Source organism: Eublepharis macularius, chromosome 2, assembly GCF_028583425.1.
Source record: "Eublepharis macularius isolate TG4126 chromosome 2, MPM_Emac_v1.0, whole genome shotgun sequence".
Lineage (NCBI taxonomy): Eukaryota > Metazoa > Chordata > Lepidosauria > Squamata > Eublepharidae > Eublepharis > Eublepharis macularius.
In genome coordinates, this window is record NC_072791.1 from 174,524,555 (window position 1) to 174,552,542 (window position 27,988).

General features: G+C 41.9%; 1 protein-coding gene across 1 annotated transcript; it reads right to left on the reverse strand.

Annotated features, from left to right (window-relative positions):
* Positions 1-488: 488 nt before the first annotated feature.
* On the reverse strand, positions 489-21,301 carry MCM6 (minichromosome maintenance complex component 6). The gene is made up of 17 exons (XM_054972897.1): positions 21,189-21,301; positions 19,465-19,611; positions 18,715-18,825; positions 16,016-16,265; positions 14,905-15,070; positions 14,467-14,612; positions 13,100-13,250; positions 10,575-10,716; positions 6,156-6,297; positions 5,897-6,004; positions 4,967-5,122; positions 4,237-4,365; positions 3,909-4,070; positions 3,331-3,469; positions 2,165-2,329; positions 1,429-1,568; positions 489-975 (listed from the first exon to the last, which is right to left on the reverse strand). The coding sequence occupies exons 1-17, from the start codon at positions 21,299-21,301 to the stop codon at positions 862-864; spliced, it is 2,481 nt and encodes an 826-aa protein (XP_054828872.1). The 3' UTR covers positions 489-861.
* Between the last annotated feature and the right edge of the window lie 6,687 nt (positions 21,302-27,988).

Sequence of the window (27,988 nt, forward strand, 5' to 3'; positions counted from 1 at the left end):
AGCAGCCAAGCCACTTACTAGGTTGGGAGTTCTGGGATTGCTTTTCTTAAGTAAATAGAGCTGAGAAATGGAAAGCATTAATATTTTTTCTCCCCATGATGTTTTCTGATGTAAGGTCAAGCTGCAAGAATATCCATATATTGAGTAGAATAGAAAGAATGTGTTTTTCATGGGAAAAACTGTAGCAGAATATTAAGACCAATTCTTGTGCTTGTGAACAAAGGCCTGATTTAAAGACAAAATATTGTAATACTGTACAAAATATTCTAAGTTCCTTTAGGTTAATCTCAGTAACTCAAATAACATATTATAGGTGCTAAAACAGAGGCAAGAAGAACATTTGCGGGGAACCATCTGTGGGTATGGGGCGGGGGGCTGCTTAATTCTTCCCCATCTGCCAACTCTCCCTTTTCCAAAGTCCACCTCCCTAGCTGAAAGCCACAACCTATAAAATCACAAGACACAGAAAGAAAGCAAGTCATTCTGAATCATGTAGATAGAGAATATTTTATTTATTTAGTACAAACAAGATAGATGGGGGGAAATCTGCAGCATAAAACTTTACTGAGGAACTATCCAGACTATATAAAAAGTGCTCTTTAAATAAAATACTGGTGCTGTCATATAATCTAGCTTCTTTCTGAAGAGCTCTCTTATTGGGTCTCAGGGATCCTTTTTTGAAAGAGGTACAGATTGGTTTCTGTGTTACACTCATTTGCAGGAATGCGGACGGGAGGGAACCACAGCACTTTTCAAAGACAAGGCGCGTGAAGTCTGTGGCAAAGCTCTTCTGAATTATGTACAAAGCTGAAGTGAGCTCTGCTTTCACAAGAGATTCACATGGCACTACTTCATAGTTTCCTAGTCTTCCAGTAAGTAGTTTGGATTGACTACCAAGTAGGGGTCTTCATCGAAGCTTTCTCCTTCGGTTGAGTCCTTCAGACCAGTCTGGGTGAGCTCAATTAGGATGTGGTCCTGAAACAGAGAGTCCTTGGTCAGGCCAGGCTATTAGACTCTGAAGCCATACACTGCAATTCTTTTACTTTCTTACCATAAGCACGTAAGTAAATACCACCAATTTAAGCTGCATTTATTTAAAGCTTTTTGCCTTAATTGTAGTTAACATTGTGCTCTCTCCCCTACTTGCAATGCATGAACACACATAGAGAGAGCCCCACTATTCAAGTCTTTGGGGGGGGGGGAACTCACTTGCGCAAATTATGACAGCCAATAGGCCTTAGATTGCAATCATATGCACGCTTGCCTAGGAGTAAATGCAGAAGTACCTACTGCCAAGTAAACCTGCACAGGATCCTGCTAGAAAACAGCCACATCATTAAATTGTGTTACCCATCTATCACACTATTAATCCAAGGAGTTCAGGACAGCATTTTGGAGCCCCATGTGGTAGGGGGAAAGCAGACTTACATAATGGGTAAGGCGATGGATGACTTTCTCTATTACATTCTTTTTACTGATGAGTTCTTCTTCAGAGTCTATTTCCGATTCAATTTCCTTTAGATACCAGTTGATAAGTTCACTTCTTCTTAAGGCAGTATCATCATCTTCTGCAAGAAGAATTAAAAAGCACTGATAACATTACATAGTTCTCAGTATACATTATCCTGTCTAATCTTTGCAAAAAACCCAGACAGGCAGGCCAGTGATCTTATCTCCATTCTGCAGACTGGATAAGATGGGCTGACGCTGAGATAATTGTGACTTGCCAAAGACCCCCTAGTAAACTCACACCTGTGAACCCCGGACTGTCTGGCTCACAATTCCAACAGGGTTCTCACTGCAGTTGTTTCACGGAGGAGGGACACAGCTGCTGAAGCAGAGGCATCACTACCATTATTCCTGTTCTTACATTTTTTTTAAAAATCCCAACAGCTATTGCAACTATTTGGCAAGGAAGGCCACCACTATAGCCTTCCTTGCCAGAGTCCTTAGCCATGGCTATGCAATAAATAGTACAACTTCATTCTAGAGTTTCCAAATCAAAGTCTTGATGCTCTTGACCTCTCTGATAAACCCGTCCATGTTGCTAGAAGCTAGGGGCTACATTTCAGCACTTACTTTTTCCAAATCCAACCTTTCTGACAAGTGAGGCCTTCACAGTTTCTATGAATTTATTTTAAGTTTTGATGAAGTCGGCACTTACCTTCTTCAGCTTTCCTCAGATGCATCACAATGAGGTTGGAGATTCTACTGTATTCAGGGAAACTAAGTCTCAGGGAAACCTTAGGAGCCGAGTCCTTGCCTGAATCGTCCGAGTGGCCGTTGATGCCGTTCACCAAGCCATTCACAGCTGGAGTTTCTCTATCTCCTGTAAGCATGGGAAGTTTATGCCTACATTAGATGAGGCTAAGCCCCACCGCACAAAGGCCACAACTTCATCATGAACAGAACCGCCTGTTTTATTATCCCAGAATGAATACTCAACATTGTGCAGATGCAGAGGGCCTCCTTATTAAAGTCCTGCTGACTGGTGGTTTCCAGATGTTATGCATCTTCTAACACTCTGGTACTGGCTCAGCTCCAGAGGTTCAAAATCATAACTGAGTCATTAAAAAACACCATTTAGATCTGGCGATAATGGGGATCTTACCTGTCTTCTGGTTAGACAGTCTTTCAAACAATCTTCATTAAATCCATAAGGACCTAGAAATTTTTTCTTCATTCTTATGAAGAAAAAATTATTCTTAGGGTTCTAAACAGGTCTGTTGGGTTTGATTAGACTAGCAAATACCAGTGGGCCACATTATAGACTAGATTCAATGTAGCATGTCCGCTGATCGAACGACTTCTGTCTGTCGATTGCAACTTTCTTGCCTCCTCTTCCTGTCACTAGCCAAATGTGCCACAAAATGCTGCTGCAGGTGTGTGTGTGTGTGTGAGGAAGTCACACTGCAGATGGAAATCCTTTCTTTTACGGCAATGCTCCAGTTAATCCATTCTTACCCTCCACTTTCCTCCATCAACCCCTTTAAACCCTCCAAACACCAGTGATGGAGATTGCAAGAACAGCACATATAGCTGGGGAGGGTGCAGAGAAGAGGAAGAAGCAGGCTGGCCCTGCATCTGCACCAGTGGAATTTGTTGAACTACAAGTACTGCTGATAGAGGAAGGGGAGAGTAATTTTGTCTGGTTCCTCCTCATTGCAACACTGCATGGCTTTTTGTCCTCAGGAGTTCTGCAACCTCCAGCATCAGTGTTTTAGTAGTCAAGGGGATTGCTGGGGAGAACTTTATGATTCCATGCATGCAGCAGGAAGTGTCCCTAAGAGACAGAGCCATAATCTGGGAATCATTAGTCCAAATACCCACCAGTGACTCCATCTTGAGCCTCAGACTCTTCTTCAATGGGCTCTTCTTCTTCTTGGTCTAAATTGATATCTGGAGTTTCAACTCTGATGATAGATTTGTTTAATAACCGGAAGGCTTCTTTCACATGCTTTGGATGAACCTTGTAAAAATATTTAAGAGTCAGAGGAGCATAGACAAAGAGCTGTTTCTCTTGAAAACAGTTCAGACATCCATCCCCTCCATCCTCTTGCTGCTCAAAGAAACTGGGAGCCTTTATTTCAAAACCCTAAATTCCTTGTGACATCCTATATAGATCCTTTCCTTGCAATAATTGTGGGTGACTCACTAAAGTCTCTTCATTTATTGCTCTTCAGTGAGTTTTTGTTGGTAAGCATCATTAGGTTCCCATGGAAGGCAACAGCACCAGAAAACAAGCTTTCATGATAGTTAAACAATGTCCCACCCCTGCTGTCTGCCCAAGAGTAAAATAATGGTTCCAGCAGACTTTCTCAGCGGTGTGTCATGCAACACATTTTAACAGAATAAAACAGTGAGGAACAACCACATCTGTAGCACCCCAAGAATGCCAGTTCAGGTACCTCATCACAGCAGTGCATCCGTGCCATAGCTTCTGACAATCGAATCATGCTTTCCAGCTGTCTTACTGTGATTCTCCAGGATGATTTTGTAACTCCAGAGCCATCTCTCTGGCGTAACCGCTTATATTGTTCAACTATGAAGTCTTCTGACTCTTTGGAAATCTGTCAGCAGAATAAAAAATGCTGGAAACTACAAGTGGCACTTTGCCGCTCCCCTACAATCACATGAAAATTGTCTGAAGTAACCAGAGCAACATTCTGGTTCAGTAAACATCACGTCACACCGAGCTGTGCTCCAATTCTCAGAAATTCTGAAGATTCTAATTACCTTGGGTTTAAATTGCCGGGCAAAGAGAAGGTACCTCCTGATATCATCTAGTGAATACATGCGGTCAATCGATTCTTCTATTCTGGAATGAAGATCCACAATGCGCCTAGCAATGGCATAATCTGTAACCTAGGCAAAAGTTCAGATTAGATGACCCTGTTCTGAAGACATAAACAAGATTACTAACAAACAGATGAACTGTATCCTGTCCAGCAGAGCAACAACGGCCAATAAGATTGATGCCTTCTCACTACTGGATTCTGTATAGATACATAAGAAGCAGTTTCAATAAACTGTGTTTCAATATGTAACTTGACAGTGTACTATGACTGTCTCAATCAATGATGGGAGACATTTTTTATGTTTTCTCCACCTCAGCATAGAATTTCATCCATAAATTGCTACAGAGCATGTCTTACATTTTAAAAACACATGCATAACATTCGTACACATAAGCGCCTGAATTTTGTAAAACTATCGTATAGTTGGCTGCTTCAAGAATACTACAGGGAGGAAAAAAGGGGGGCAAAACCCTACAGGATACAAAAAATGATTATTTATATAATATTTTCCAAATTCCAATTTTGCATTCAAGAATACTACAAGCAGGCAAAGATATTTCCATGCACATCTGCTTATGTTACATATTTATATAATTGTCTATTTATGGCTATACTTTGCATATGCTTGATTTACAGCGCTTTACGGTCAATGACATATTCTGCTTTACCTCATTGCATTCATCGACAAGAATAAAGAAGAGATCGAATCTGGACATGATAGGGGCAGACAGGTTTATGTTCTGCTTCAAGGACTTGGCTCTGTCATAACGCCCGCCAACTGGATTTGCTGCTGCCAAAATGGAAGTTCTGGCATTCAATGTAGCCTGATAATAAAGAAAAAGCTTTTCTAAGCTAGCAGAATTGTTATATGAAGAAACACAGTTTGGGGGGAAACCGGATGATCACTTCCAACAGGGTCTGGGTATCTTTCTGATTAATCACAACCTCTTCCCAAATCATAACAGGGGACGGTTGTCTATACACCACAGCAGTACAGAGATACAGTAATAGATTCATTACAGAATTGCCTTTTGATATCTATACAGGCTAATACTGGCAAACGAGTATCTTGGTTGTTTTTATGGGGCCAGTCCCTTGAAGAAATAAATGCTGTTTACAGTTCAAAGCTGAAATCCTGTAGCCAGCACATGCCTGAACACTCATCCTTCCCTGAAGTGATGCACATTTAACTGAATGACGTTGTGAAGCCTGATATATTATGCATGTTTGTTCAGGAGCAGCAGTGAGTTCAAAGTAAGGATGCACAGGATTCCCGCTTAATTACCCAAAGATGTTCATCGTCTTTTCCTTGGTTACCATCTTACCTCTGTGGCAAGCCATTAATATTTATAGAGCTTAATTTTGATTCATTTATTTCAAAAGAAGGAAGTCCCTGCTCCGAAAGTAAGAATGGCATACTGATCTTCTAGGAGGGTTTTGTTTCCTTAGATTTACTAAGGGGATAAACTGATTCACAGAAAGAGGTGGCAGGAGACAGGGGCTGAGTCAAAAGCGCACTGGAGAAGCTCTCCCAAGAATCATATACATTAATTCATCATTAGGGCTACACAGGAATTTAAGACAATACAGCCACGTACCTTAACTCCTGCTTTGGTAATGGAGATAGTCTGCTGTTCCATTGCCTCGTGAATGGCAACTTGATCTCTCATGTCCATTTTGTCAAATTCATCAATGCAACACACTCCCTAAATAAATAAAAAAAAATACTAGATTTATCAGTCTCTACTTCCACACCTGGCTATTGATGCCATAACAACATGGCCCTCTTGCCACCAATGTGGAGTGTTGAAGAGACCTCAAGTTCTGCTGTTCCTCAGATCTAGTAAGAGAACTTACATTATCTGCCAACATCAGAGCCCCAGCTTCGATGACAAATTCATAGGACTCTTCATCTTTTACAACAGCAGCAGTCAAACCAGCAGCACTGGAGGCCTTTCCACTGGTGTACACAGCTCGAGGACTGAACTCCTCCACGTGCCTGTCAGGTTGAGGAATAAGGGATCAGAACGTTTACAAATAAAACCGAAAACAAAAAAAACAGCAGTGGCAACAACACTAAGTCCATGGAACTTAACAGTGCAATCTTATGCAGAAGCCACTGAGCTAAGACTGGAATAACTGTATAAAGACTGCACTGCAAAACATTGGCATACACAGAACAGCTCTAAAGAGACACAGTATAAGAAGATAGATAGATCCAGAGGAGTTAGCCGTGTTACTCTGTAGTTGCAAAATAGTAAAGAGTTCAGTAGCACCTTTTAAGACTAACCAACTTTACTGTAGCGTAAGCTTTCGAGAACTACAACTCTCTTTGTCAGATGCATATGATGAAGAAAGCTGTAGTTCTTGAAAGCTTATGCTACAATAAAGTTGGTTAGTCTTAAAGGTGCCACTGGACTCTTTACTATTTTTCCTTGTAAGAAGGGCAAGCAAGAATAGCCTCCATGTGACCATCTTATAAAGCTGTTTTTTAAAAGGACCAAAAAACAACTAACACAGGTGTTTACAACAATGTTTTAAGAAAAGCTTTAAGTAGGGAATTTACTGCTCTGAAAAGTGAACAGGTAGAAATGGTATCTTTTCACTGGCCAGTCACCCAAAAGGATTTGCAAACCCCCAATTCTTACAAGATTCTTCTTAAGACCTATTAAAGAATACTATAAACTTCTAAAATTAGCAGTTCTATGAAAGAAGAAAAACAGTAACAGATGGTTCAATTTCCATTGAGTAATGTGTATTTTAAATTTACTTCAGCATAAGGTACCTAGGGTGGCATGGATACCAGCAGAAGAAAATCTGTCTCTACCATTTCCCAGTATTCTCCTTTCTTTACAGGTCTCAGCTTTTAAATATCAAAGCTTGAGTGATGACTGTCAAATAGAGATGGGTTTCTTTTCATCATTGGGATCAGAAAGATGCTTTGATTAAGGGACAAGGGTCTGTGGATTGTACTACTATGGACTTACTAGTAGCTTCTGTGGCATTTAATATGCCCTGTATAAATTCTTTACAGTTTGTTTCAGCATTGTTTCAGCTCTGTATTTGGATTTCTGTCTATAATCAAATGTCTACAATCCATGCCCTGTTGCATTGTTATTAAAAGCCCAAGCCACTGATCATATTGACTCACACTGTGTGATCTGCCTTGAGTCTCAGTGAGATACAACATAAACAACTAAAAAAAGTAAGAATGGGGTTCTCCACAGGCATGCAAGCATTAAAGGGAAATGAATATTTTACTAACTGGCTGAAGTGGGGGTGGGTGGGTGGGTATGAGTCATCTCCCAGACATAAAGCCAGCTAGTTCCATAGAAACGTACAAGGCCTAGTCAGGAAAAGGGCATTAGCCAGGTTCCACCTTAGCTGTAGAACTTTAAGGGGCAAAGGGAAAGAACAGACCTTTCTTTTCAGACAGGAAGAGAAAGAGGATCTGTGAGGGGTGGGTGGAAGGGGAGATTATAAAAACCCCTGAGCACGAGGAAGAAGCTCTCATGAGGCTCTTCAGGTCTCTTGGACATTTTACAGCAAATCATTCTAAGCAACCTGCATATTACTCTGGACTCCATCTTGAGCACGACTCAAGCAGGAGACTCGGGATGGCAGCGGAGCTCTCTCTTTCCCCATTTGGGCAGAAACGAGCACGTGCACGAATGTTTCCCTACACACACACACACACCCCTCCGTTACAATGCAGTCAGCACAGCAAAATATAGGCACTGTATGCTTGGGTCATGCCAGCGTTGTCTACTGTGCTATATTACTCTCAGCGGCATGCGTGCTTGACTATGTGTACTGCACACCCAACAACAACAAGAGCTGGTCTGGGGCACCAAAGTGAAGGCTTTGAATGGCTCCCACGGACAACTGGACTCTTATGAGCTCTACTCTAACATCACAGTCACTATGTGATTAATTGGCTGCGGCAATGCAATGAGGGAGGAAGAACCAGGCCTGCTGAAGGACATCAAATCGTGCCGAAGCGGCAGCAGACTGGAAGGAACGATGGTTATGGACTGGAAAAGAAAGAGAGCAAAGAAGTTGGAAGGCAGAGGATTCCGGGGTGGGGCTGGCCAATCCCTTTTCACATTTACAAGCATACCTTTAATTTTAAACTTTTTTTTTAAAATGACAATGCAACTTTATTATTATTACAAATTCCCTCTTTTTACATTTCTTATCATAAAAGAGACATAATTGGGAGCTGGACCATCAGTAGCTGTAAGTCATACTAAGCCCAATTATCACCCCAAACTGGTCTAGTTTTTATACTAACAATTCCTCCGTGATTCATCTGAGAATTGCATCAGAGTACTGAGAGAGGTTACAGAGACAGATGGTCCAAAGGCCAAATCCAGCATCAGTTTTCAAACACAGCAATGCAGTTCACACAGTGTATGTCTTGACACCACAGCTACCTACAGGAATTTACTGTTTTTAGTATCCCAAATTTACAACTACAGAAGTCAGATATGTTAAAAACATCCAGCTTGCACTTGAACTATAAAACCATCTTCAAGCAGGAAAAGCCAGTATTTCTCAAGTTTTTCTCAACATTATAAAGTTTGCATTATTATGCAGAATCTATTTTCGTTTCAATAAAATCTTATCTGCCAGTGCTACTGGCTTTCAGAACAGACATATAGGAAATAGAAGAGGTAGGTCAGTAGATCTTCTTGAGCTGATCAGTTCTGTGAGCAAATCAGTAGTTTACCACATCTCTCACTTCCAGCAGAAGAGCCCGACCACTTACAAGAGCATCTTCGGATACAAACTAAAGTGGCAAAGAGGGAAGAGGTATGTGTGAAGTCAACACCAGTAGTTCCAGTAGTACCACTATGTGCTACACTTTCAAAGCCTGGAAAGCCCAACATTCGTCTCAGTAATATGATGCAAATATCCCGCAGCTTTCTTTCCCAAAATCAGTTTGTCTGTATCTGTGCAGCCAGCCACTTAACTAGGAATGTTATCTCTGGTTGTTGTGGGTTTTCCGGGCTGTATTGCCGTGGTCTTGGCATTGTAGTTCCTGACATTTCGCCAGCAGCTGTGGCTGGCATCTTCAGAGGTGTAGCACCAAAAGACAGAGATCTCTCAGTGTCACAGTGTGGAAAAGCTGTTGGCAGGTCATTTATATCTGCTCAGGAGGGGTGGGGTTGAGCTGAGTCATCCTGTAAGAGTTTCCCAGGGTGTGGAATGCTAATGGCAGGAGGCTTCACTGTATCCTGAGGAGGTTCTTTTGCATATGGATTGGTGCTTGATGTGCTAATCATCTCTGTAGGGCTATTGTCGGGTATAGAGTGTTTTGTTAGCCTGGTGTTTTTCAGAACTGGAAACCATGCTCTGTTCATTCTTAAGGTTTCTTTCTTCCTGTTTAAGTTTTGCTTATGCTTGTGAATTTCAATGGCTTCCCTGTGCAGTCTGACAAAGTAGTTGGAAGTGTTGTCCAGTATTTTGCTGTCCTGGAGTAAGATACTGTGCCCTGTTTGAGTTAGGCTATGTTCAGCCACTGCTGATTTTTCAGGTTGTCCAAGTCTGCAGTGTCTTTCATGTTCTTTTATTCTTGTCTGGATGCTATGCTTTGTGGTCCCGATGTAAACTTGTCCACAGCTGCAGGGTATACGGTATACTCCTGCAGAGGTGAGGGGGTCTCTACTGTCTTTTGCTGATCGTAGCATCTGTTGTATTTTTCGGGTGGGTCTGAATACTGCTTGAAGGTTATGCTTTTTCATAAGCTTTCCCATCTGATCAGTAATTCCTTTGATATATGGCAAAAACACTTTTCCTGTAGGAGACTGTTTTTCCTTGGTTGTTTGATTCATCCTGGATTCATCATCTGAAAAACATCAGGCTAACAAAACACTCTATACCCGACAATAGCCCTGCAGAGAAGATTAGCACATCAAGCACCAATCCATATGCAAAAGAACCTCCTCAGGATACAGGGAAGCCTCCCGCCATTAGCATTCCACACCCTGGGAAACTCTTACAGGATGACTCAGCTCAACCCCACCCCTCCTGAGTAGATATAAATGACCTGCCAACATCTTTTCCACACTGTGACACTGAGAGATCTCTGTCTTTTGGTGCTACACCTCTGAAGATGCCAGCTGCTGGCGAAACGTCAGGAACTACAATGCCAAGACCACGGCAATACTGCCCGGAAAACCCACAACAACCATTGTTCTCCGGCCGTGAAAGCCTTCGACAATACAATGCTATCTCTATTGTTAAATATATGGGTACAAGTTTGAGACTTACTTAAGAAACTGACTCTTGGCAGTACTTGGATCTCCAACTATACAGACATTGATATCCCCACGCAGAGATGTGCCTTCGGCTGTTGTCTTGGGAACTCCACCAAAGAGCATGAGCAGAATCCCCCGTTTTACTTCATCATTACCTGTGTCACAATAAGTAACAGTTTGCCTCCTGAAATATTTTATAAAAGTACATCCTCACTACTATTTGAAAATATACTAATACATTAAAAACACTGGTGGCTTCAAATAAGGATTTGAGCATTCAAAGTTACTTCCTTTGAACTCTAACATAGCTTAAAAATAACAGATAAGCTACTGTTCTCACTTGAGCACCATCAGTTTGGTGGTACATATTGACGGGAATACTCTCAATATCACTGTTACTTTGCCACTCTCTACAGTATGGCAAAGAATCCCGCATAAATTTGCTATAAGACCTAGTGTACCAAATATAATTTACACATCGTTAGGTATTTTAATGACAACAATTCATAAATCTACGTGGGATTCTTTGCCCATGTGGATTCTTACCGTGTTACTCTCTTTGTTTGAATAACTTTCTACAGTATAGCAGACAAAGACTACAGTTCCATGTCATTTAAAGCCTGGTACTGGTACTCAAAGTGGTTAGCGCTGAAATTGTCTGTGAACAGAGTCCAAGCTTATGATCTGCTATCAGGGTACAGAGGTTACTGGGCACTGTTACTATTACAAGCCTGCAATCTCAAAACAACATTTTAAGCCCAAAGTAGTATCTGCTGTTCCTGATCCTGTGAGTGCAACGTGTATATGTACACACACACACAAAAAAGTTTTTGTGCAAAAACTCTTTTCTGTCTGTGTCTTTTGAAGCAATTGAGCAGACTGGGGATTGTTCTAATACTAAAGAGGATATTGTGGAAGAAAACAAAGTGGTACTAAGTCTTGTGCATCTTACTTTTGTTCTTCTCTTTATACTTATTTACCTATTTGTTTTCTATTAACCTATTTGATATTTCTAGACTGTCTTTCAACCATATCTGGTCCCCAAGGTATTACACACACTGTGAACTAACACAAAACAACAAGTAGTACCATGACCCTAACTGTAAGGATCCTAATGATTGCATTTTGTACTAAATGCACAAAATCATCTTCAAGGGCAGCCCAAAACAGAGTATGTCATAGTAGTCAAGTCAGGATATGTAACTGATTAAGATAAGCTTTCTCCAAAAATAGCAAAGAGAACTTTCTACTGGGAGCAAAGTTTTTCCACTTGTACAGTGCTTTTACAGAGCTGCAATTTGATTCTGTTTTATTAATAATTATTTGTTTTAATTTTGTTAGGATGTTTTACGTTTGCTAGCCACCTTCAGTGTTCTTTTTGAACAGAAAGGTGTGATATAAATAAGGAGTTCCAAGCAGATTCCAACATCGGTCTGTCCAGTGTAAAGGTACCTCTAAGCTATGTATGGGATGTTTAATGGAGTGGGTCACCCCATTCAGAACTGGTCAAACTCCACTTCCTGGATCAGCTGTTCTCATCCACTAACCTGACATCTTGACTAGGTCACGTTTCAGTTTATATCCAGTACTTTGCAAAATCTAGATACTGATTTAGCACTTTTACACCTTTCCTGGAATTTTATAGAAAGGAGAAATAGAGTTGTGTGTCAACTGCATACTGATGACTGCTTATTCCAAATCACCAAGAAAAAAAGGGAGAAAAACACTGCATAACAAAAGAAAGGTAATCAAAGAGGATGAGACAAAAAACCAAATAAATATTGCTCTAAACATAGTACAAATCAATAAGGAACCAGCACAAAAAATTTATCAAATAATAATTAATACAAAAATGTGGTTAAAATCAGTAACAATGTGGTTCAACGTAATACTGCTATACTATTTAATGTTAGAATGAACAGTCTACAAATCTGCAGATATTGTTGTGTATTTATCACCATAATCTATGCACTCCTTTATAGTGCCTACCTTCCAGAAAGGAAAAGCGCTAATGAAGCACAGATCCTTCCAGGCGCAACTGCACCGGGCTGCTGAGAGATCCAGGATGACTGGTAGGAACACAGTTCTTCCCTTGAGCTATCCGGCACAGATAATCTAATTGGGTGTCCAAGGCGGTTTGTGTGCCATAGCCTGAAATGTGACTGAAAAGCATCTACGTACTCAGAAAAGGATGCAGGAATTTTTCAGTCACTACCTCATCCAAAACCTTCCCCCAAAGGGAAGACCTATAATTATTCAGATTTCTGTTGTTTGAACATTTTTTTTTAATAAAGGTCTGTCTATGTTTTCCTTAAATAGCCTTTCTGGGCCCAAAACAGCAATGGCAAGTAAAATCCAAACATTCTAGCTTTTCTGAATCCTCTTATATACAAGGATTACCAAATCTTTATGGAGGAAGCTAAATATTCAACAAGAGGAATTCTGCTAGCTCAAAAGCTAGCAGCTGTTCTAAATTCTAGTCACCGACAGCTGCCACCACTACCATGAATGCAAGATGATCCTATGATTAGCTCTTACCGTGCACAGTAGGAAAGAGGCTGGTACAAAGATTGTGATACAGATTTTTATCCTGGCTCATTTCGAATACTTTTTCCCACTCCTTGACTGACATCTGGTTTTTAATGCTTTCTGCAGTCTGTTCCTCATCTCGAAGTTCTTTCCCACCAAACTAAACAAAGAAGGTTGGGGGGAGAAGAGACGAAAAAAATATAAACATTCAGAAGGGCTAGAAAACAACTTAGAATGCCTAAGCTGGTATGGTACATTGAGATATCCCACTCCAAAGAGAACATCTAGTGGTTGATGTATTTGGTGGGAGAACTTCACCCCAGTGGTAGATAACATTTTTGAAGGCCAGTGGGGTATAGTTGGACTCGGTTTGTGGATATCTGGGTTCAGATCCCTGCTTGGGCCGAGCAGCTCACTCAGTGACCTTAGACCAGTCACTCTTGTGCTAATGCAACTTACAGGCTGTGGATGAAGATAACAATGGGACCAACCTATCCATGTATGTCATCTTGAGCTCAGAAGGTAAGAGGTAAGAGGTATAGGTAAGAGGTATATGGGATATAGGTAAGAGGAAGGAATGCTCTCCCAAGTTTTTAAAATCTCTTCAGTTAAAAACCAAGCACATGAGCAATAAAAGATCCCGGCCATTTTCACACATCTTTAAAATAGCGCGATACTCACGGAAGGCTGCCAGTTTCCTCACGTGATTTCTGACTCCATCCATTTACAAATTGGAGGCAGGCAGCCACAAAAGTGCCATCATCATGAAAGATGTTAAAAATTGTGTGAGGAAGCTGGCAGCCTTCCGTGAGTATCGTGCTATTTTAAAGATGTGTGAAAACGGCACCCAGCACTCTGTTGACTGTGCTAGTTTTTGCAAAGGAAAGCTTTCAAGCACACGGTACTCAACTACAGGTTATAATCCAGACTTCAACCGTCTCATTCCACCGCATGTGTCAATCCAGCATAACAGTGATATTAAAAAGTCATGGGAATGGCAAGATTCATTGTGAGGTTAGTTTTGTCAACACAAAGTCTGAATTAAATACACACCCATCAAGCATAGTCAGTTTGAGAGGGTGAAGCATAAAACTGTAGAATGAAACAAACTTTTAAAAGTTAAGTCTTTAAGAAAACCTCAGCTCCAAATGACGATCTACGTTAAATGTAATACATGCAAATATGGTTTCTGAATCAGATTGGAAAGATACAAGCACACGCACCAGTATGTGTGTTTCAATTAACAAAAGGAAGAAGCTGCAAAGTGTGAATCTCAGAAAATTAGCAGATAGTAAAAGGCATGCAGACACACAAAACCCCACCATCAATCTCTTCAAGAAAATTCTTTACAGCTATTTTTCTCTAGTAAGACTTACTCTTGGATTTGTAGGTGCGACATAGCATGCTAAAAAAACCAGTTTATAGGACAACTCTCTGACTCCAAGGGCACGGAGCCCTCTGATACCTTCAGTTTCATAACCTTCTTTCCCACTCACTCGAGATCCAGTTTCTGCCCTTACACCTGTAATAGCAAGACCAAGAACATGCAGTCATTTCAGGACTGACGTCCTAACATCCGCTCCTACAACTGTACCAGTGATCACATACATATATGTCAAGAACTCTGTGTACATGTTGCACTAGTATCATTGAGAGTACCCACTTATCCTCACCCCAGATGTATAAGATTTCTGCTTGCAGGAGCCTTTTATGCAGGGTGTAAATAAACATGACAGTCTCAATCTGCATTCCCTGTAAGCTGCTTTTCCTAGACATGCAGACTGACTCCAACACTGCTTTACTCTCCTACCAACCTGGGGTCGAGAGCTGAGCCACATCAGGTACAACAATGAGGGAACCTGTGAAGTCACACTTGTCCCCAGCCTGAGCAGATTCAACAGCTTCGGCACGCAAGATCACCTCCACACTGCGAGGGATGCTCCCCCGGGGCAGCTCAGCCTGTGTTTCTTGAATGCGAACCTGAAATGAGAAGTAGAACAATACTCAATGTGTTTTGCTGAAAGAGAGCAAACACAACTGTTGCCTAAAAGGGTTAAATACGACAGTCAAACGATTTTAGATTCCTAAGCATCACCTCTAATTCTTAAGCTGGCACAGAATTTTTACATCTCCAGTTACCCACATCAAACTGGTCGAAGCCCAGGTGACTGATCCACGTCCTCTTTTCTTGCATCATTCAAGATCGAAAGAAAGCCAAAGAGCAGAACTGTCAAGCAGCCTGCCTTGAATGTCTGAACTACCCTAGCAGGCAGAGGGCAGGCCTCAAGAGAAAAACACTGTCAGAAAAGCAGGCCTGTTTTTTGATAATGGTGGAGGAAAGGGGGCTGGGCAAGGGAGGGTTTATTAAAAGCAGCAGAGACAGAACACCAGTGCACAATGAACTGATGACAAGAACCTGAGTTAAAAGCTCATTTTTCTCTTGGTATCTGCCATCCCTTATAAAAGTGAAGAGGAATTTATAAACTGCAATGTTCAAAATTTCAGATGGAGCCTGCATTGTATTGCTGTGCAGAAATACGTATCACTCAACAATCCAATGCACGTTCCAACTGAGGATTCTAAAACTGCTAATTCCCAGACACTAAAAGCATACTGAGGAAGCTGCTTTGTTAACACCAGGCCGTATGTGACTGTTCACGGCAATGCTAAACACCTCAGTTTACACGCTGTGCCTTTGTTGTTGAAGGGAGATCGGATGGTTAAATCTCTTTCCTATTGCAGAAATTGTATGACAGCTCCAGAAGTAAACTGTGCACAAGCATCATCTTTTACTAGAATTATCAGACACTACTATTACTACTACTACTACTATTGAAAGAAAGACCAGCCTAGTACCAGATCCTACTTCTACATTAAAACACTATTGGCAGGAAACCTGAGAAGAAATAATAATCAATGAATTACCTTTTGAAAGTCAACAAATCGGGATTTGTTGGTGTCCAGAAGGAACCGTCTCCGATTGGCACAGACTGGGTTTTTACAGATGTTGGGCTGTGTATACTTGAACTGCTGCTCCACATCTTTTATTACCGTTTGGCAATCCAAACAGAGGAACGTTCCACTTACAAGCTCCGGATGAACTGGGTGTGTGCGGACCACCTGCCCACTGATACGCATCAGCGAACCGATTCGAACAGATGTTAGTTCTCGAATTCTGTGGGGAGCAAAAGCAAACTTAAGAGCTCTTCCATTTTAAGCAAGGACCCATGCAATTAGATAATGGCTCCACATGGACCACACCACCTAAATGCTGCCTACAGCAAGCAAGAACTGGCAAGTACAAGCTATTCGGTGGCTATCAGCAGCCAAGTACCTGCTGTGCTCACATTATTCAGCTGCTGGCATCTGCTGCGCTGATTTCCATGACATTTAAACCAAATACACAATCAGGTCTTAACAAGGGGAGCTGAGAGGAGCGTTGCTGTCAGTATTGTTCCCCATGACTTCCAAGATTTTGGTAGGGTATTTTATTCCGCCTGATCAAATCTCAAATGGAAATATGTTAAAGCACATGAGATTTTTAAATAGACAAACAATATACGTTCCAAAGCCACACTTCCAATAAGATGTGAATTTTTTAAAAAAAACAACCTTAGGCACATGGAAACAGCTTGTTCTCAGCCTATGTGATTTAAAAATGGGAACACTTACTGAGCTTCCATTTACCAGTAACAGAAGCTGAAAAAAACTAACCTCCATGTGCTCATGGATCCAGAGCAAGGAGGTATTTCATGTTCTTGGTTTCAGTTTTTGGCAACCTCAGAAACAAGACCCCTGTTTACAAGTTACAGTGAATGCACACACAATTCACATACAGTGTGTCAAGAAACTGGCCCTGGTTATACTGTTTCTTGGCTTTTCTAAATCTTTTATTCATGCTTTTAGTCAAGAAGCAGGAAATCTCTGGAAATGAGCTGTGCTTTGAGCTAGCAGTTGTCAGATAAGATGAAATACAGGTGCAAGTGAGATCATGCGATCAGAGGGCTTCGAGGCCAGACAATGATGGGAGGCTCTCTACTACATTCCATCTAATTAGCGCAAAGAACACTGGGAAGGGCATGTTGCACTGACTATGAGCACATCCCAGCGGCAAAGAGACATGGTCACATGGCCTAGTAACACCTCTGATTGGACAAGCAGGGTCTGGCCGTGCTGCGGGCAGCCTGGCATAAAGCAAAATCATTCATTCTATTCTGTGAACTGCTTGTGGATACTAGCCACTTGCACGCCATCTTGAGCTTTTCGATCTTGGGGCTTTGGAGTTTTGTTGGACTCTGTAGTTTGACCTGACAAGGTAACACCTGTGTTATTTAGGATGGTTATGCAGTTTTATTATTTTCTTTCCTGTCTTGCACAGATTATGATGATAATCTTTTGCACTGTTCCTAATAAATTTCATTAATTATACTTCTGGGGTGTTATTTGGGTTGGGGGCTTCCATGTAAAACAAGTACCTTGGCTTAATTTGGCTACAGCTACCATTTAATTGTTGCTGTAGAACTCAGTCTACAGGTGTCCCACCTTGCAGGGCTGACCTCTTGTTTTACACCTGGTAGGGCTGGAGACTTTGTCCCTTGGTCTCTCAGCTGAGGGTTAGTCAAGAGGGACTGGTGGTGGCTCCTGTTACCCTGGGAGGTGAGGTCTTTGCCACCCAGTATTGAGCTTCTGCTCCTGATCCCCAACCTCCTTAGAGATGGGGGGGGGAGCGGTTTGTGACACAGTGTATACATGATTGTTCTTTGTGCACTGAGTAATTCTCATGTTACAGCCAATGCATGTACAGCTGAATGTGTAATAGAGACCCCCCATCAGAAAAATCCAAAACCAGTCATATAAATAAAACCTGATATAAAAATCAACAAAACCTAACATATATCAGCAACATTAAAAAAAAACTAGCAAAAAATGTACTACTACTGCCAGCCGCCTCCAAGTGCTCTAGAACAAGCCATTTAAATGCAAAAGGAGAAGAGAACTGATTTTCCTGTGGAGGAAGCTTCATATTCTAGGGGCCACCACCAAAGGCCTGTCCCTGATGGTCATTAACCACACAAGGAAGCACAACATGAAACAGGTCCTCAGTTGATGACCTAAGTAATCAGGCATATCCAAAATGGGGGCAGGTGTCCCAATAGATCCCCAAACACCTTTCCGCTAATATGTGTGATAGAAACCCCACATTTATCTAAGTAATGGTCCTTAGTTTCATTTGTAAAGTGAACGCACACTTTCTTACAAAGAGATGTACACATGTACTGGCAGGAGGCAAATGTTCGTTGTAACATATGAACAGGGTTTATGGGTACAGTTCCTGAAAAGAGAAGTTATGACGGGCTGCAGGGTTTTGTGCCATCTGCTCCTTTTGTTGTAGCCATTGCATAGCTCCCGTTAACCTATTTAAGCACTAGATGCATCAACACTGCTACCCTGTGATGGCCAGGTTCAGCAGCGCTAAGTGAGTGCTCTTCACCATAAATTAGGGCCTGCACAAAAACATCCTCGGAAACAGACTGATCTCTCTTTGTTATGTCATGTGCTCTCTACTAACATCGCAGTTCACATTTACAGCGTCAACTTCATGTGACATTCTGAATGATTCTTACTTGTGCCTGGTAGGGAGATCTTGGAAAGCAACATAGAAGTCTTTGGCGGGGGGAACATTTCCATGGTCTTTGGCAAAAGTCTTCACGGCCCGACATAAGAAAGGATAGACTCTAAAAGACAAGAGAGGATTTTCAGTGAAGCTTGATCCTGTGGTCAAAGTCAGAAGCATCTATAATGTATTTCAGACTTCAACGTGTACTGAAATAAAATGTGAACATAGGTGCAACATAAAGAGATGAGCATAAATGTAAAATGATGACCCAACAAAACCATCTGCTTCCTCTTCCAAGAAGAAAAACTCTCAAAAACTTTTGAGGGTCAAATTTGCTCATAATTTAAAGCTGGAATCTCTTTAATATCCTTGTTATACTTTACCTTCTTAACAGATTAACAGTGCTATTAAAAGAGTGTCCTGACAGTGCTCTGATTAGCACTGTTGGCACACCAAGCACTGCTTCAGAAAAGAGGTACAGCGTCCAATGGACTGGAGGGCAACAGCAGCACTGCACCTACTACTGACCATTTAGCAACTGGACAAGGACTGATTCACCCCGAGAACATCACCTGTCAATGACTGTGAACATCAGCAAACTCCTTTATAAGGAAGCATCCTGAGTTCCTTGATACATTACAGAAAAATCATCAAATACAGTACAGGATGGTGAAAGCTAGTGATAGTTAAGACAGCAACTCAGTAAAGCGTATTTAGCTTTAACAATAACGCTCTCTGCCCTGTGGAATATTCTTACCTATAGAACTCTTCCTGGATTGTCGTGGCAAGCTGTTGGTTGAACTGCTCCAGATCCACAAAGCTTACAATTAAAGTGTTCCTCTCTGGGCGGATCAGCTCCTCAGCATCACGCAAATATTTAACTTCTCCATCACTGTTTTGGAATCTGAAAGAAGTAGGATTTATGGACTAGCTCTGCAGATGCACTTCCAAAGTAGCAACTGCATGCAATTATTATGTACCTCATCTGGTAAGTCTACTAAAAAGGGATAAAAGATTACAGAGAGAATGTATTTCTTCTTTTGAGATTGCAAAAGACACTTTATCTTGTTAAACTGTAGTATAGGCTTCAGTACAGAAGTGGAGCTATATACCCAGGTGGTAGTTTCCAACAACAATAATACCAACAACATTTGATTTATATACCGCCCTTCAGGACAATTTAATGCCCACTCAGAGCTGTTTACAAAGTATGTCATTATTATCCCCACAACAAAACACCCTGTGAGGTGGGTGGGGCTGAGAGAGCTCCAGAGAGCTGTGACTAGCCCAAGGTCAGCCAGCTAGCTTCAAGTGGAGGAGTGGGGAATCAAACCCAGACTAGAGTTCCACGCTCTTAACCACCACACCAAACTGGCTCTCTTTGCATACACCGTGTACACGGAACATTAGAAAGAAGTTTGCCTTACAGTTTGAAAGTTACTGTATCACATCATGCTTGTAATGTGAAATTTGGCTGGCCATGTAAGTAATATGTCAGCCTCCATCAAAGGTTTAAATTGTACTTGTGCGATTGTAGCACATGAAACTAAATATAGCAGCTAATTTTGAAATAAAGTTGAAATAAAAAGCCTAAACAGGCATTGAACGAGGTACACTCTCCTGCAACTTACCGGTGCTCAGGCAAAAACAAATAAAAAAACAACGTACTGTCCTTACTAAAAGAATATAAATCAGTACTGTTTTTTGATTCAGTCCAGCATTAAGACCCAAATTCAAACATGTCTCATTGAACTCTACAACAATCTACTACTGAGTCGGATGGGCATAAGACTGCAGTCTGACTCTATACCTGCTTAGCCTTACACTGCAGCCAGTGGACTGACAGAGGAGTACACATATGTGGCACTGGAATATTCAAGGCGTTTTTTCCTGAACGAGAAATATTCCTTTGTGACAAAACAGAAAATAGGTCACATTATACACTGTAAGGGAAGACTCTGTAATCCAAGAAATGAAGAAAAGCAGTAAAAATACAATGGCCACTGTCGGAAAAAAACCGAATAGAGTGCAATGAACACCACAACAAAAGAGACCTAACGAGAGAATAGCTTGTACTGGCAGGGTATAGCCGTGAGCTACCAGTGTCTGGGAGAAGCGCTACTTCCTTTTAATTTATTAGCCAACCAAAAAAGATTTTAACCATTTTGCAACGGTAGATGAACATTACCCGCACCACCATTACCGCCAGATGCCAAGCACGCATTCTCCGTAGAAGGGACCACGAAATCTAAACTGATTTAGTCAAAAGGAGACGTATTTAAGATTGCAGCTAGCGAACTGCAAGCCTAAGCTGGTCTCATGTTATTCAGTGGGGCTTACTCTCAGGAAAGTGCTTTTAGGCGAAGAGAAGCGGGATTAATGCGGTGTAATGGACCAGCCACGAGAGAGATGCCGAATGCAGGCCCATCGGACGCCTAAGCCGCCCCCCCCCCCGCCCTTTGCACCGCGACCACCACTCACTCCTCAAGGAAATCCTGGAACAGTTTCTGACACTTCTCGGCCACCTCATCGCGGATCGGTGTGGGCGCCTCGCCCGCCGCCAGCCCCGCCTCGCCCGCCGCCACCAAATCCATAGCCACTCTTCCCCTCTTTCTCCAAGAACAAAGACGGGACTTCGCGCCACTAGCTACCCCGCGTGGGTTCGCAAGCCAATCAGAAGCTTCGACCAGAAACACCCCGCCTCTTTCGAACGTCCCCGGGAAAAATTTCGCGCCAAATGTGACGCAAGAGAGAGACGCAAAGAGGTAGCGGCGGAAGAAGCGGGGTCAAAGGGGTGTTTGGAGGACAGCGTGCTTCTTGAGTCCGAGAATGACAGAAAGTAGCTGGAGAGTAATTTACTTTCCTTATAAGTACGAGATACAGGAAATGCAAGTTAAATATGAGAATATGATTCTTTCTGTGAAGCAGCGCGTGTTGTTTAAATTCATGGTGTGTGTGCAGAACGGAAGTGAGGCTGTTGCTGAGTTCGTCTCAACTGTGAATGGTGCGGTTTCTTCGAATTCTGCGTACCCAGGCCAGCAACACTTCCAGTTGTTATTTTTCTTGTGTTCTGAATTGCTACTTAGTATTGAAGCGCTATCTTCCAAATGTGCCTGGTGACCGACGCAGCATTTCTCCTTTTGCAGGTGGGTCCTTTGCATGTTCTCAAAAATCACAAAATCAAAAAGAGTCCAGTAGCACCTTTAAGACTAACCAATTTTATTTTATTGTAGCATAAGCTTTCGAGAATCAAGTTCTCTTCATCAGATGCCTGATCCGAACTGGTCAAATACAGAAGAGGAGGGGAGGGGAGAGAACAGGACATATATCACAAGAAGACAGAATGCAATTAGTGTGAAGGCAATCAAAACATTCCTTTGCTTGTAAATGTAAACATCTCCTTTTGGTGTGGAGTCAGTTTGCCGCAGTGAAGGTATACAATTCCTATGTAGTATAAGCCCTCGATAACCACAGCTCTCCCTGCCAGCTGCATCTGACAAAGAGAACTGTGGTCCCCGAAAGCCCACAGGCACTCAGGCTGAGATAATTGACAAACAAAGCCCACACCAGGCGTCTCTGGGCTCCCCCAGACCACGCCTCTGTAAAGGAAATCTGTTACCTGTGATAATGTGATAACCATTCATAGTCTCTATTCAGTCCCAGCTTGACAGAGTCAAATTTGCATATGAATTCCAATTCAGCAGCCTCCCGTTGGATTTTGTTTTTGAAGGGTTTCTGTTGAACCACAGCGACTTTTAAGTCTTTGGTGGAATGTCCTGGTAGATTGAAGTGTTCTCCCACTGGTTTTTGGACGTTTCCATTTCTAATGTCAGATTTGTGTCCATTTATTCTTTTGCGTAGAGGTTGGCTGGTTTGTCCAATGTACAGAGCAGAAGGACATTGTTGGCACATGAGGGCATATATCAGATTGGAGGATGAGCAGCTGTAAGAGCAACCTCTACGCAAAAGAATAAATGGACACAAATCTGACATTAGAAATGGAAACGTCCAAAAACCAGTGGGAGAACACTTCAATCTACCAGGACATTCCACCAAAGACTTAAAAGTCGCTGTGGTTCAACAGAAACCCTTCAAAAACAAAATCCAACGGGAGGCTGCTGAATTGGAATTCATATGCAAATTTGACTCTGTCAAGCTGGGACTGAATAGAGACTATGAATGGTTATCACATTATCACAGGTAACAGATTTCCTTTACAGAGGCGTGGTCTGGGGGAGCCCAGAGACGCCTGGTGTGGGCTTTGTTTGTCAATTATCTCAGCCTGAGTGCCTGTGGGCTTTCGGGGACCACAGTTCTCTTTGTCAGATGCAGCTGGCAGGGAGAGCTGTGGTTATCGAGGGCTTATACTACATAGGAATTGTATACCTTCACTGCGGCAAACTGACTCCACACCAAAAGGAGATGTTTACATTTACAAGCAAAGGAATGTTTTGATTGCCTTCACACTAATTGCATTCTGTCTTCTTGTGATATATGTCCTGTTCTCTCCCCTCCCCTCCTCTTCTGTATTTGACCAGTTCGGATCAGGCATCTGATGAAGAGAACTTGATTCTCGAAAGCTTATGCTACAATAAAATAAAATTGGTTAGTCTTAAAGGTGCTACTGGACTCTTTTTGATTTTGCTACTACAGACTAACACGGCTAACTCCTCTGGATCAAAAATCACACTTAGCTCAGATCAAAAAGAGTCCAGTAGCACCTTTAAGACTAACCAATTTTATTGTAGCATAATCTTACGAGAATCACGTTCTCTTCGTCAGATGCATGGAGGGCAGAAGGAAACTGGCCAAATATAGAGGAGGGGAAGGGGGGAAGGAGGAGAGGGTCCTTCTGCTCAGTACATTGGACAAACCAGCCAACCTCTACGCAAAAGAATAAATGGACACAAATCTGACATTAGAAATGGCAACGTCCAGAAACCAGTGGGAGAACACTTCAATCTACCAGGACATTCCATCAAAGACTTAAAGGTCACTGTAGTTAAACAGAAACCTTTCAAAAACAAAATCCAGTGGGAAGCTGCTGAATAGGAATTCATATGCAAATTTGACTCTGTCAAGCAGGGACTGAATAGGGACTATGAATGGTTATCTCATTATCACAGGTAACTGATTTCCTTTACAGAGGCGGGGTCAGGGGGAGTCCAGTGGCACCTGGCGTGGGCTTTCGAGGACCACGGTTCTCTTTGTCAGATGCATCTGGCGGGGAGGACTGTGGTTATCGAGGGCTTGTGCTGCAGTGCTGCTGAACTCTTTTTGATTTGCTACTACAGACTAACACGGCAAACTCCTTTGAATCTTTACACAAGCAAACTGATCCCCACACCAAAAGGAGCTGTCTGCATCTCCATATCAAAGGAGTTGTTTACACCCCCCCCCTCTCCTCCTTCCCCCCTTCTTCTATATTTGGCCAGTTTCCTTCTGCCCTCCATGTATCTGACGAAGAGAACGTGATTCTCGAAAGCTTATGCTACAACAAAATTGGTTAGTCTTAAAGGTGCTACTGGACTCTTTGATTTTGCTACTACAGACTAACACGGCTAACTCCTCTGGATCTATGACTTAGCTCAGAGGAGCTCTGTGCCAGGTAGGATTGTAGTTATGGTGGCATGCAGAGAAGTGTCTGAGCATGCGCGTAAAGCATTTAACCCAGGATTTAGGGCCTGGAATAAGCTATACGTCTCTTGAGACTGCAGTTTCAGGTGGATAGATGCGTTGGTCTGTATTACAAGAGCAAGATTCACGTCCAGTAGCACCTTAGAGACCCAGTAGCACCTTAGAGACCAGTTGGGTCTCTTAAGGTGCTACCAGACCTGAATCTTGTCTTGAAACTGCAGTTCTGTGATTGTCCAGTTTGGTAGTGGCAGATGAGTTTCCTGCTGCCCATTTGTTGCTTCTTCCCTAAAGTATATAGTCATTCCTGGAACCTACTGAAAATAAGCAGGGCTGGAGATTAAGAATCAGTGGCCTAGGCGATCTTCAGTATAGCTGGCATGAATTACTGAAACCTGAGAAAAATTAAGTCCAGTAGTCTGCCACTAGAGCTGCAAAAGATACACCTAGGACACTGCTACACCTGTGGGATGCATCTGTAAGACATGAAGTGAATTGCAAAGTATGAAAGCACAAAGAAAAATGTTGTATGGTTAGTTGGGTATCCATATTGGTCTGCAGTAGAATAGCAGGATTTTTGTCCAGCGGCACCTTAGAGATCAACAAAATTTTCAGTGTAAGCTTTCAAGAGTCCCCTTCTTCAGAAATGAGTAGGAATGGTGAAATCCGTGTTTAATTTGTTCTGTAACATGCTTTCCCCCAAACCTTTCAGCATGAATGAGTAGTCCGTGAATTTATTGTTTATTAGAAAGTAGTATCCAATAAAGGATATCATCCAGAGATATTACTTGATGTAGAAGGGAAAAGGTAATTGAATTTGATTGATTCCAGTTGGATTAGCTGAACAAACAACTCTTTCTGGAACCTGGATTTGTTAATAAATCTAAGGTGATCAGCTATTTATAATCTACTTAGCAACTTAAGTAAAACCATCAACACACACAAGGTTGTTAAAAAACAGGCATCGATCAGTGTTTATGGGAATCTTCTAGAGATTAGTATTCAGAGCCATTCTCTCAGCTCAGCTAAGCTTCCTAACCTGCTTTTTCATCAACTGGGTGGCTTAACAGAGCTTAATATGGAGACTTCCCAATTTTTACTCTGACCTTTGTTTCAAAGGGATAATGATCTGTAGTATAGCTTCATCACAAAATATAAAGTAGTATTTGGTCAAACTGAAATGTTCAAAGCACTACAATTTGCACAGACTACTGAATCAGCACCTTCATGACATTGTAGCTAAATATATATGTTGAGGGTCCTAATTAGGCAGAAAGGTGGGATAAAAACATAAATAGCACATAAGTATACTAGTTCCTTCTACTGTCAAAATCCATCCTAGGTCCTTGGTACTGAGAAACATACAAAAAGCAGGTCAGGAAACTGATGCAAAGTCTAAAATTGCTTCTATTCCCAAGTGTACGATGCAAAAATTATGAAATCAGCCCTCAAGTTCAATTTTAGACAGAACATTGAAAATGTCTGCATTACCCAGTTCCTGCATCCATTGGAAATATTGTCTATCTTTATTTACATGTTTACCTAATGTATTTATTATACATCTACTAAAGTTGGCTAAGCTCCATATTTCCTAAACATAGTTGCATTTTGCTGCATATTGAGAAGTCACAGATGCCATGAATACATGCAACAACCATGTGTGATTGCATTAACATGGACCCAATTTAATTGCTTTTTCATACATGGAAAGGATGATTTAGCTTCTGTGATTGATAAAAGCTCATCAGCGAGCATTCTGGTGTCATGTTATTGATCTATGAAGCTTGAAATGTAGATTCTACCATGTACTTATCTATTGAAACCAAGAAAGAGCAAGTAACTAGAAATATAGTCCATAGGAAACATGGAGATGTTCACTTGAAGACTCAAAGAGTACTTTTTACTAATATTTGTTACTCATAAAGTGTGTCTTATGGTTCCTTCTAGGAGTTCAGGATGACAGACAAATGAGATTTATGAATTTCATTTTAAACTAAGAGTCTCCCTACACAAGACATCTTATGTAGGGACACTTAAGGGAGGTGCAGTTTTAGCCAGGAAGCATAGTTTTAAAAGACAGAGCTGGCAGAGATCGCTCCTCACCGGGTTTGTTAATTTTGTCTTTGCCTCCCTGAAGGCTCTGTCAGTTTCACCTCCCCCTAGCTTATGGTGAAAGCATGAAACTGACCCAAGATCAATCAGCAAGCTTCCATGGCAAAGGGATTTAAACCTGGGTCCCATGAGCATGCTGAAGCTAGCGGCCAATGTTCAAACACCTCGCTTTATTTTCTGATTAATTATGCCTGCCACAAACAGAGGACCTTAGCTTCCACTGCAAATACCACTGGGGGGAGAGAGTTCTTGAGTTAATGGGAGTCAGAATGACCCAATTCCCTTCTTTTTTGGCACTGACTCCCACAATCCTCTTAAAGGTGGTGGTCAGTTTTGAGGCACCTGATGAGTTACATGTGCCACAGATAGACACATAGTAGTTATTATAGATGACTCCCATTAGGCTGAGAGAATGGAAAATTATGCTTTGCATTTAAATCTTTGCTAGTACCTAAACCGCGTATGTGACAACATAACTGAAAAGGGCAGCAAGCTCTAATAACACAATAATAATAATAATAAAAGATCCATCTATGGCACGTCTAACTCATCGGGAAATAAAGCTAGGAACTTCAAAATAGCTTCATGATGATCATGGGGTTGTAGTGCCAAAAGTGGAGGGAAATGGAACACGCTGGCACACAAAATCCGCTCCCCCCTTTTGCATTGGAAGCTATAGTTTTCTCTGCCAGGCATTACTCATCAGAAACCAAAGCTAGGTATTTGAAGAATGCTGTAAGCTCGAGATGATGATGGGACTTGCAGTGGTAAAAAATGAAGGGAATGGGGACAATCTGACTCAAGTTATGTCCAGAAGGCCCCTGATGGTTTCTGGAATCAAAGCTGTCTGCAGCATGCAAAACTCATCAGAAAACAAAGCCAGGGGATTCAGAACTGACTGCTAGCTTCAGGATGGCCATGGCAGTTGCAGTGCCAAAAAGGGAACCGAAGCATCCCAGCAAAAACAAGCTCCAGAGCACCCCTCTACTATTCTCAAAGAAGCCAGGGAGCACAGACGGGGAGAGTGGAAAATACCCCGTTTCCAAAAAAATCCTATGACCTGTGATGTAGCGGATGGTGCTGGATGAGGATCTGGGAGACCCAGATTCGAATCCCATCCTGCCATGGAAGCTCGATGGGTGACCTCGGGCCAGTCACACACACTGAAGTCTAACCTACTCCACAAGGTCACTGTGAGAATAAAACGGAGGAGAGGAGAACAATGTATGCTGCTTTGGGTTCCCACTAGGGAGAAAGGCAGCGTAAACAGGGATGATGGAACATATCCCCTCCTTCACAGAAGAAAGGGGGGTTTAAGAATTTCCCTCAGTCACCAGAGTCAGTGTGGTGCAGTGCTTAGAATCTCAGACAAGGATCCAGGTATTGTCAGGTATTGCTGCAGCTCTTTTGGCAGGAGGCAGAACTGCTCCTTTAGCATTCAAACCATTGTTTACGTACCACAAAGCAAGCAAATTATGGGGTTGGTGAGAAGAAACTCAACTAGCTCCTGAATAACACACAGGGAATAAAAAGGA